Genomic DNA, 12,500 nt, shown 5'->3' on the forward strand with positions numbered 1-12,500 from the left:
TACTGAAAATTTCACATTTTTATCTATTCTATGGATAATTGTGTCTAAGAAAGGTAATTTTCCGTTATTTTCATTTTCTGTAGTAAATTGTATATTTTCATTTACACTGTTTAATCTCCTGAGTTTGTTGTTAATGTCTGTATCCTTAGGTACAATTACGAGTATGTCATCGACATACCTAAACCATTTACTATTCCTACCCATTATAGTCATGTATTCTTCTGTTTCGAGTATTTCCATGTATAAATTTGCTAACACTGCAGAAAGGGGACTACCCATGGCGAGGCCAAAATGTTGACTGTATCAATATTATTAAAAGTGAAAGCGCCAAATCCTACACAAAGAGAAATTAATTCGAGGTTATCTTTTTTGGGGACGGGTAGATCTTCATTTTTCAAATTATTTACTACTTGTTCAACAGCATTTAGAGCGCCTTTTATTGATACTCGAGTATATAAAGAGGTGACATCGTAGCTGGCTAGTTTCTTGTTCTTGAAATCTAAATCTTTTAATCTGTTAATTAGGTCCGAAGAAATTCGTAGATGTGCATCACTAATAGTTCCTAAAGTATTGGATAAAGGTTTAGCTAAACATTTGGCTGACTTATGCGGTGCACTATTGATTCCTGAAGTAATGGGGCGCATAGGAATTCCTGTATTGTGGATCTTAAGCAGGCCGTGCATTCTTGGTGGTATAGGTGCTTCTTCAAGTAGGTTTAATAGTTTTTTCCCCTTTCTCCGTTTTTTTTAAATATTTTTCTCGCAATAGAGAATCTACAAGACCAAGTAAGTACATTATATAGTGAAACAAGTGAGATACCAATACCACGATGGCTTTCGAATAGACTTCATAAACAAAGAGAAGAACACAGTAAGAAATTAGAACGAAAATTAAAACAGTTATGTAAAAATAGTGATTGGAACAATGCAGGTAATCCAGAATTAGTAACGAACCTTTCAGACAGACAACTCTCAGATACAGAAACTCAAGCACTATCGTTCACAAAAAGAAATTTAGTGAATATCTAAACAAAAACTAATTATGGAAAATGGATGATGTAGACAAAGGTTTCATTCAAGGTATTACCACATGCTATCAAGCCTTGGCAAACAAGAACAAATGTGTTATTCCCTGTTGGTCGAAACGTTAAGGCGTCAAATTCTCCCATTACTCCTCGTCTACTTCTTTCACCTTCAATCTTATTTGTCATAATATAGTCAATATGTATATATATATATATATATATATATAACATATATTTAAATATCTTATGTATTAAATTGAATTGTTTCTAATTGTTTTTCACTTTTCATAGTTAAAGTTCACGAACGACTTCAAGGAGGAACTGATTAGTGGCTCACAGGACCCCGAGAGCATAAGTAAAGAAGTATAATGAAGAAATGTCTATGGGGACTCGTTTTTCTGGCCTGTAAGTCAAATTGAAACTCATCGAAAATATTCATTTCCTCGACGTTCGTAAATTTAGAACCTAAGTTATTATAATAATGTTTCTAAGTGATCGATATAAAGAAATCATAAATCAGAAGCCCATCCGGTGATCAAGTGTCAGCCTATTAGGGTTCCACCTACACATGGAGGTGAGCAAATTTATATACTTGAAGGTAGGCTGTAGTGGCCTGCTCGTTTCTTATGTTTATCCAGCAGGTTTCGAGTCCAAATAAATTAACATTGAAAACATATGAAAGGTACGGATATAGGGCCTTGATAATTAACACAAGTGCATTGATAATTAATAAATCAACTGGTCAAGTAGTAAGTAATCTAATGTACCAATGAACCAATCAATTAACCAGTGTAAAAAAAGAATAGAAAACAGCAAATAGGCAGTCAAGAATATATAAACGTTGAGACAGTTTGAAAAAGGTGGAAAAAGAGAGTCATGGGTCTCGTTCCGAGTTTATTCCTGACCGGTTTCGCTTGTAGCTTCTTATAAACAATGAACAAAATCATTTTCAAGTAAATAGATGTAAATAAATGATTAAATAAAAAAGAGAACTAGATGTATAAATAAGAGCCTAAATAAATGGATATATAAACAAATAAACAAAGAGATTAATAACTTAATATATTGATGAATGAATGAATAAACAAGTAGATAAAATAATAAAAATATATTAGAAAAAATAATTTGCTTATGACCGCCTATGCACTAGTTCTACAGAGAACTGTGATAAGTGCGATCTACAGAAGTTATTTGCAAGGAAATGATCAATGCAGAATACAGCATCACCTTCAAGAAACGGTCTCTATAAATAAATCAGTAATTAAAAATCTAAGTGAATAATTGAATAGACATATAGCATAAATCAGTAAGTAAATAAAGAGATAAGTGCATAGGTAGTGAATTATTCAATGAATAAATTTAGGAATAAATAAGACAAAAATGGATTAGTAAACACAAATGAACAGATAAGTAAATGAATAGATAGATATTTGAATAAACAATTAAGAAAATAAGTTTTCATACACTAAATTTTTTACTTGTTTTAAAGTACTTTATAACTCATAAGAGATTTTATTGCAGGTGCATTGTCAGGGGTCCGATCTCAATCAAAATATTGCGGTAAGTACAAGAGATGAATATATAATCATCATGAGGTATGTGGACACATAAATTATTTTCTCATGACTTCACATGTTTGAACGACAAAAACATGTTAACTAAAAAGTACCTCGGCATGTGCCCATATTGTGTCTCCCGACTTCCTAGTGCCAGGTTCACATCCCGCACTCCTCTCCGATTGGCAGTTGTGATTGCTAACTGTCCTCATAGCCCATGCAGCGCAAAGGGTCAGGACAACATCTTTGGCCACAGCTACGCGCCTCCTGGCGTAGGCTCCTTATCTTTGTGAAATAATCTTAGGAGATAAAAGTCGAACAGCATCATAATTGTAATAAAGACTATTTCTATTATATATTTGTTAGTGGAACAGAAACAAAATATCAGGAATGAAGTATTTACAAAGAAATAAAACAAAAGTCAAGATATTTTGCACAATCAATATTTTTCCCCTCCTAATAAAGAGAAATTATGATCAAGCAAATTCAAAGACCAGAAATAAGGACGATGCAGCAGGGATACTTCATTTTGTTAAATATATATATATATATATATATATACATATATATACATATATATATGTATATGTATACATATAAACAAATATATATATATGTATATATACATATATATATGCATATATATACATATATATATACATATATATATATATATATATATATATATACATATATATATATTGCAAAAATAATCACAATAACGTGTGACGAAAAGATATTGCAGAAACCACAGGGAAATTAAAGTCGGAATACTGAACGTTTTCGTCTATTACGACATCCTCAGAGTACAAAGAAAGAAAAAATAGAACACAATATTTATACAGAAGAAAGAAAACTGGGAGAGGTCATAGCCACATAAAACCTTCGGACATTATACATACAACACATTTAATTACAAATGGAAATGTTAATGTTAATAAAAATACATATACATTCATATACACATAGAAATGGTGATAGTAACAAGAAAAAATAATAATGATGAATAAAATAAAATAAAAAGAACAAAAACCATGTGGCCGAAAGGTCCATAGGACAATTGGTACAATTAGGAAACTAGATACTGCTTTACTATCCTATGATATTGTTTTGTTAAACCAAAACACAAGTAATGTTATTATCAAATAGTACAAAAAAAAAAAAAAACAATATTTAACAGAAATACGAAAACTGGAAAGGTTATGCCACATAAAACTTTCGGACGTTATACATACATACACACTCATATACACAGAAATATTAATGGTAACAGTAAAAGAAAAAATACATACACAATCATATACACATGAAAATAATAATGGTAATAGTAAAACAAAAAACAAAACAAAAAATACAAAAGAACAAAACCTTGTGGCTGAAAGGTCCACAGGACATTTGGTACCATTAGGAAATTTGGTACTGTTTTACTATCCTATTAATTATAAAATTGTCTAGTATAAATAAACCTAAACTCAAGTTAATATTATTATCAAAATTGTTCTTTATGAAACAGGATTCAATGATGTTCCTATCTAAAGCTGAATTACAATCAACAATTTTCTTAACGTTGTCCCAGTCAATGTTGTGGTTTGTGTCTCTAACATGGACAAAAACCCCACTGGACATTTGGCCCGTCCTTATACTGTACTTATGTTGTTTCATCCTAATATTCAATTCTTTACCTGTTTGGCCAATATAACAGGAGCTACAGTTTTTACAGGGAATACTATAAACACATCCTACATTATTACAAGGGGAATTTTTAATAAGGAGTTCTTTGATGGTACTGTTTTTGAAAATAACATTAATATTAAACTATCATAGGATAGTAAAGCAGTATCTAGTTTCCTTATTGTACCAATTGTCCTATGGACCTTTCGGCCACATGGTTTTTGTTCTTTTTATTTTATTTTATTTATTATTATTATTTTTTTCTTGTTACTATCACCATTTCTATGTGTATATGAATGTATATGTATTTTTATTAACATTAACATTTCCATTTGTAATTAAATGTGTTGTATGTATAATGTCCGAAGGTTTTATGTGGCTATGACCTCTCCCAGTTTTCTTTCTTCTGTATAAATATTGTGTTCTATTTTTTCTTTCTTTGTACTCTGAGGATGTCGTAATAGACGAAAACGTTCAGTATTCCGACTTTAATTTCCCTGTGGTTTCTGCAATATATATATATATATATATATATATATAGATAGATAGATAGATAGATATAGATATATGTATAACTGTCGTAGAAAGAATTCTTGATCTTTTTAATCAAACATTTTTTTCTTTCTTGAAAATCCTTCGGCACAGGCAACGAGAAGTGTCCGACATTCTACAAGCAAGTGGGCAGCAACTGTGTCTACGTTTCTGCCAAGACGAAACTGAACTGGCAGGAGGCGAGGGAGACCTGCCACAGTATTGACGGCGAACTTTTGACTCTCCCTGATGCCAACTCTTTGAGGGATATACTGCTGCACTTGCAATTCTTAGGTAAAGGTTCCTTGTTTGCTCTCTTATCAAGTCAAATCACAGTGAATTCGGATTCCAGACATACATGATTCCATACATATACACATTTGTCCATGCATACATATACATACATATATATATATATAAATATATATATATATGTATATATATACATATATGCATATATATACATATATATACATATATATACATATATATATATATATATATATATATATATATATATATATATATATATATATAAAATGTGCTGATACATTGTGACAAGTTGATGAGGGTGGAAGCATAGAGCGAAACCGGTCAGGAATAAACTCAGGAACTCGGAACTAGACCCGTGACTTCTTTTTCCACCTTCATATATATACATACATACATATACATATATATATATATATATATATATATATATATATATATTGTGAGTAGACGAGGTTAAAAGTTATTGAAGATTACTTTATATCATCTGCTTGCGTATAGTATTTAAAAGACGAACAATCTTGTGTAAGATAACTTAGTAGATCTTTTATCTCTTTTCCTTCTTGAAGGGCGAATTTCTGTGTCGTATGTTTTTCGGGTCAAAGACACTGTATCATAGAAGAAGCTATTCCTCAATTGCTAGGGTCTGAAGGTCTTCCAGCTGGATGTTTATTGGTGGTTGTTTTGCTTATATATGGATTGCTTCAAGGAGTAGTAACATTCGGGATCTTTATCTCTATCAATCATTGTAGTTTTTCAATCTAGATTATTTCTTGTTGATAATCATTTAAATGTGGAAGTGTGGTGGGACTTAATGAACCCATTGCTCAAGTAGCTTTCTAGTTGTCAGACCAATATATGAGTGAGCCCCCACACTACACACTTTTGCAGCCGTATTTGTATACAACATGGTCTTCATGTCGGTGTGTTTTTATTGTGCTTAGACGATTGCGTATCACTAGATTGCCTGTCTTCTTTGTTTTCTAGTATATGATGATCAGGAAATACTTTGTTGAGTCGGTGGGTAGTACATTCTTTGTGAGTTATTTTTTGATGATCTCATCTGCTTTGTATTCCGTGTGGCTTTTGTAGTAGATTCTTATTGATTTGTTTACGTTTGTAGTGTCTTTGTCTGTTTCGCTGTAACATTTGTTTAAATGTGCTTCCATTCCATGTGGCATATCTAAATTGGCGTATCCACTGCTGATGAGGACTTATGTGATTCCAGTTTTGATGGATTTGTGCCCAAGTGGAGCATTGTGCGAGGGCCCTCCTGACGTATGCACTGATGGTGGACTATAGTAGCACTTAGGGCACTCGCTATTTCAGTTAAGGAAAGTCCGGTATCTATCGGTTTGGTGTATACTGTTTTAAGGAATCCGGTATTTCGAGCGGTGGTGAGGACGTCTAGGAATGGGAGACATCCATTATTTTCCTCTTCGTATGTAAAGATGTACTAGGCCAAATGTTCGTCATATAGAGACTATATGTAAAAAAAAAATCTTCAATAGCTTTCAACCTTGTCTGCCTAAAAGAAAACATCCTATTTGGCTACTCAAAACTAATATGTATATATACATATACATATATATCTACACATATATATATATACATATATATATATATATATATATATATATATATATATATGTATATATATATACATATATATATACATATATATGTATATTATATATAAATATGTAATTATACATACATATATATATATGTATATATATATACATATATATATACATATATATATATATATATATGTATATATATATATTTACCCTGTTGTATTGCACAGGAAGGGAGCTATACTCGTGGTGACCGTGTGTGTTTGTGTGTGTTTGTGTGTGTGTGTGTGTGTGTGTGTGTGTGTGTGTGTGTGTGTGTGTGTGTGTGTGTGTGTGTGTGTGTGTGTGTGTGTGTGTGTGTGTGTGTGTGTGTGTGTGTGTGTGTGTGTGTGTGTGTGTGTGTGTGTGTGTGTGTGTGTGTGTGTACACTTAAAAACAAAAAGTACAGCAGGCACTTTTATTTTCCTAATCTAGGAGTATCCACAGAGTTCCATTGGATTGGTGCCTACGACATTGGGCACGAAGGAACCTGGCGCTGGATCAAAGACAAGTCGGACGTGCCTATGGGCAGTCCCTTCTGGGTATATTCAAAGTATCCTATTGTTTATGAACCCACGGGGAAAGAGAATCAGAACTGTGGAGCTCTTGATAAGAGATATGGAGGTCATATGAATGACGTAGATTGTCAGATAGAGTTACATTTCATTTGTGAATACGTGGGCAAGTAAAAAAGTGTGTAAGTGAGGCGAGCAAAATACCACAAGTTCATAAATCCATTTGGTACCAGAGAAGATCAAATATGTACAACAATTTGTTGGACTGAAATGGCTATGGGAGCTTATTTATTCATATCTTTACTTTATAAATATCTGTTTACAATTTTTTTTTATTTGGTCTTACTTTTGTAATACTGAAGGTCTTAGTATGTTCCTTTTGTAATGTTACTAGTCTAATGTTTTCTTTCTGTAATATACTAACTAGGAGAAATAAAGATATTGAAAGTTCAATATGTGTATAACTGTACATTTTTACGGTAATTATTCCTTAGGTTTACCTATTTTTCTGATCTAATATAAGCAAACAATTCTGATAAAAATCAAATGGAAAACGTACACGGAGTATACATGCTAACATCAACGTTCCGAAATATCAGAATACACACATACTCTTACACATACACACAGACACCCCCCCCCACACACACACACTTTCGTCGGATTTACGGCGTGGATTGGAACTCCGGAAAAAAAGAAAATCGTGGATCTCAACTACATAGAAGTACCTTGTTGTATTTGTAGGGAAGGGAAATTCTCGTGGTGTAGTAAAAAGGTAATGAAAGGGGAGAAGGGGAGGGATTACTGAGGGAAATGGAAGAAAATGAGGAGGAAGACGAACGGGCTCCCCTGACAGCAGAAAAAATATAAACAAAAGATCAGCTGACGACACTGGGGAAATGGAAAATATCAGTAAAATCATTAAGATTAGAAATATAGATAAGAGCAGCACAAAGGAAGCTGAAGAAAATAATTTTCAGGGATTTACTGAGTGGGGGGAGGATACCAACTTCCCCCGATTGGTAGGAGTAGAGGAAAAATTTGAACAAATGACCGAACATTGGGAGAAGAGGTTCAGTAACGTAGCAAAGATTGCGCAAAGAGTTTAAAAACTGGAAGAACTTGAGAAGGTGAACAAAAATTAACTAAAGAAATAAAATATTTAAAAAGGCAGTTAAAAGAAGTAAAAGAGGAGAATGAGGAATTAAAGAGGAATAATAAAGACAATAAAGAGGCCATAGCGAAAGAAGCACAGGGTTGGAAAGAGATCCAAGAAAACAGTAAAGTTGCATTTACTGACATAATTAAACAGCAAATGAAAGAACAAACTGAAGACTCAGTTATTAAAATGATGAGACAGAAGGAGAATATAGTAAGATACTTAGCAGATAAAAAGAAATGTATAATTATATTAGGAATGGAAGAGAAATAGAACCACAAGAATGAATGAGGAAAAAGAAAAAAAAGAAGCAGTTTACTAGAATTAGTTCAGGAAGATTAACCTGAGATCATGAACAAATTGAAGAGATGTATGGACTCGGGAAGTATAGTACAGATAAGTCCAGACCAATTAAGATTAAATTTAGGTCACAAACGACGGCAGAGAATATCTAATCCAAAACAGGGAAAGTAGCAACAAGTGAACAATATAAAAAGGTATGGATAAAAAAAGAAATGAATAAAGAGAGGAGGAAAACAGAAAAGACATGAAGATAAGAAAAAAAAGGGAACAGAACAGTCAGAAAAATAGAAATTCTATTGGAGACTAGTGAATATGAAAATAAGGAAATACGACATACTAGAGAAAAAACAAAAGGGAAACAGAGAATACAATGGAAGTGGCAGAAAACTAAAAGTGTCATACTCAAATATAGACTGAATGAGCTGAATGATTATTTGAATGAAAAAAAAACGGACATAATGGGAATTGTAGAAACGAAATTAAAAGGTCCACTACCACCCAGTAGTGTAGGACATGATGCATATAATTATTGGATTAGAAACAGAGAGACAAAGCAAGGGGGTGGAGTTATGTTCCTGACTATGAAGGATATAAACGTGAGGTGTGTCACATATGGAGAGAATACAGTAGAGATGATCATGCTCGAAGTGGAAGACAGAGATAAGAAGAGCAGATGGTTCGTGATTTATTATGTGCCTCCAAAAATAGCCTTTTGGGAAGAGAGTAAACATAAGAGTATGTTAGAGACCGCAAAGATAACATTAAATAAGATAACGGAAGATGGAGGAAGAATAGAAATGATGGGCGACTTTACTTGCAAAGAAGTCTGCTGGGAAGAGATGACAATAAAGGGTGAAGACGACTCATGGGGAAATGTTCTACTCGAGATGATTATTGACCATACAATGACACAGTGGATACAGGAGAACACTAGGTATAGAAATGAAGAAGAACCATCGAGACTAGACCTAATAATCACATCTGAGCCTACAAGAGTAGAAAAGATTGAATATAAAACACCAATAAGTAAAAGTGACCACATATTGATTGAACTGGAACTAAATGAAGAAAAATACATGAAAAGAAATGAACAATATAGAAAAGGAAGAATGATGTATGAAAAAACAAACTTTGATAAAATAAGAGAATTCTTTCAAAAAAGAATACTGGGAAGAAATATACAAAGAAGAAATAACAGCTGAAGAGAAATGGAATATTTTGACAAAAAATTATGAAAAAGGAGTGGAAAACTATGTCCCAAGACAAAAACAAGAAAAAGAATATATAAAGTGCTGGTACAGCAAAAGTTGTAGGGAGTTAAAAGACAAAAGAGACAAAGCTTGGACCAAATTGAAGAAATACAAAAGGCCTGAAAAATGGAAAATATATACTTGTTATAGAAATGAATATGTACAAGTGTGCAGAGAGGAAAAGAGAAAATATGAAAAAGATGTCATATAAAATGTAAAGATCAACCAAAACTATTTTACAGATTGGTAAACAACAAACTGAAAAACAAACAAGATTTGGAGAAATTAAGACAAGGAGGAGTTGAATACACAGAGGAAATAGAAATGGCGGAAATTATGAACACACACTTGAGTAATCTTGATGTCAGAAAATCACATGGACCAGATGAAATAGCAAACTGGGTTTTGAAAGAGTGCAGGAATGAACTGGCAGACAAAATACATAGCATAATAAACAGTTCCTTGAAAGAAGGAAAAGTTCTAGAAGATTGGGAAAAAAATAATATAGTACCAATATATAAAAGGGGAAATAAAGAAGACCCTACCAGCTATAGACAAGTCTCTCTAACAAGTACAATAGCAAAAATTTGAGTGTTTATCTCTTATCTCTTGCAAAAAGTCTTCCATCCATTTAAGGAGTTTGCCCTGTATTCCTCCTTCAGTTTCTAATTTCTTAAGCAACTTCTTATGTGGTACTTTGTCAAAAACTTTTTTTAGGTCTAGAAATGCACAATCAGCCCATCCATCTCTTTCTTGTATTATATCTATTGGACTTGAATAGAAACATATTAAACTGGTGATGCATGATCGTCCTTGTCTGAATCCAAATTGCCTTGGATTTAGCACGTTTTTTTTCCTAAATACCTTACCCATCTACTTTTGATAATTCTTTCACAAACTTTTGCTATTGTACTTGTTAGAGAGACTGGTCTATAGTTGGTAGGTTCTTCTTTATTTCCCTTTTTATATATAGGTACTGTATTTGCTTTTCTCCAATATTTTTGAACTTTTACTTCTTTTAAGGAACTGTTTATTACGCTATGTATTTTGTCTGCCAGTTCATTCCTGCATTCTTTCAAAACCCAGTTTATTATTTCATCTGGTCCATGCGAGTTTCTGGCATCAAGATTACTCAAGTGGTTCATTATTTCATTCCTTGTTACTTCTATTTCTTTCATAGAGGACGTTCTCTTCCCATTTGATATCTCCAGGTTGTATGTTCTCCCTTGTAAACATTGATTTAAAATGCTTTTTCATAATTTCTACCATTTTTTTTCTTTTGTGTATTCCTTGTCGTAATTTCTCTAATTCTTGTTTGCTTTTCAGTTTGTTGTTTATAAATCGGTAAAATAGTTTTGGTTGATCTTTACATTTTTCTATGACATCTTTGTCGTATATTCCTTTTTCTTCGCTGCACACTTGTACATATTCATTTCTGCAACTAGTATATATTTTCCAATTTTCAGGTCTTTTGTCTTTTTTCCATTTTCTCCAAGCTTTATCTCTTTTGTCTTTTAACTCCCTACAACTTTTGTTGTACCAGCAATTTACATATTCTTTTTCTTGCTTTTGTCTTGGGACTTACTTTTCCATTCCCATTTTATATATTTTTTGGTCAAAATATTTCATTTCTCTTACTCTGTTGTTTTCTCTTTGTATAGATTTTCCCTTTTTTTGAAGAATTCTCTTATTTTAGTAATATTTGTTTTTCATACATCATTCTTCCTTTTCTATATTGTTCATTTCTTTTCATGTATTTTTCTTCATTTAGTTCCAGTTCAATCAATATGTGGTCACTTTTACTTATTGGTGTCTTATATTCAATCTATTCCACTATATTAGGTTCTGATGTGATTATTAGGTCCAGTCTCGATAGTTTTTCTCCATTTCTATACCTAGTGTTCTCTTAAATCCATTGTGTCATTGTGTGGTCAATAATCATCTCAAGTAGAACATTTTCCCGTGAGTCGTCTCCACTCTTTACTGTGATCTCTTCCCAGCAGACTTCTTTGCAATTAAAGTCGCCCATTATAACTTCCATTATCTTATCTAATGTTAATATTGTGTCATCTAACATACTTTTATGTTCTCTCTCTTACCACGAGCCCGATTTGGAGGCGCATAATTTATTACAAACTTTCTGCTCATCCTATCTTTGTTTTCCACTTCCATCATTATCATCTCTACTGTATTCTTTCCATATGTTACACACCTCACGTTTATATCCTTCTTAGTCAGAAACATAACTTCACCCCTTTGCTTTGTCTCTCTGTTTCTAATCCAATGATTATATGCATCATGTCCTACATTGTTGGGTGGTAGTGGACCTTTTAATTTTGTCTCTACAATTCCCATTATGTCCGGTTCTTTTCAATTTCAGATAATCATTCAATTCGTTCAATCCTGTTATCAATCCATCTATATTTGTATAAGACACTTTTAATTTTCTGCTACTTCCATTCTATTTTCTGTTTCCCTTTTGTTTTTTCTCTGGTATGACCCATTTCCTCACTTTCATATTCACTACTCTCCAATAGAATTCCTCTTTTTCTGACTCTGTTCTGTTCTCGTTTTTTCCTTAGCTTCTTGTCTTTTCATTTTT

At 32.6% G+C, this 12,500-nt stretch overlaps 1 protein-coding gene across 4 annotated transcripts in view; it reads left to right on the forward strand.

The window, feature by feature from the left end:
* Window positions 1–12,500, forward strand: part of LOC143017434 (perlucin-like protein) — a 29,563-nt gene that overhangs the window by 2,491 nt on the left and 14,572 nt on the right. For 2 of the 4 annotated variants that reach the window (XM_076172170.1, XM_076172169.1), the window contains exons 2-5: window positions 1,316–1,429; window positions 2,546–2,584; window positions 4,897–5,076; window positions 7,107–7,511. In XM_076172170.1, coding sequence (XP_076028285.1) covers window positions 1,393–1,429; window positions 2,546–2,584; window positions 4,897–5,076; window positions 7,107–7,360 — 510 coding nt within the window. In that variant the 5' untranslated portion in view covers window positions 1,316–1,392 and the 3' untranslated portion in view covers window positions 7,361–7,511. Of the gene's footprint in view, window positions 1–1,315; window positions 1,430–2,545; window positions 2,585–4,896; window positions 5,077–7,106; window positions 7,512–12,500 lie in introns of those variants that run through there. The other 2 variants (XM_076172175.1, XM_076172174.1) reach the window with 2 other exon arrangements.

This window comes from Oratosquilla oratoria, chromosome 32 (genome assembly GCF_046742065.1).
Source record: "Oratosquilla oratoria isolate Oo_2021 chromosome 32, ASM4674206v1, whole genome shotgun sequence".
NCBI classification, from domain to species: domain Eukaryota; kingdom Metazoa; phylum Arthropoda; class Malacostraca; order Stomatopoda; family Squillidae; genus Oratosquilla; species Oratosquilla oratoria.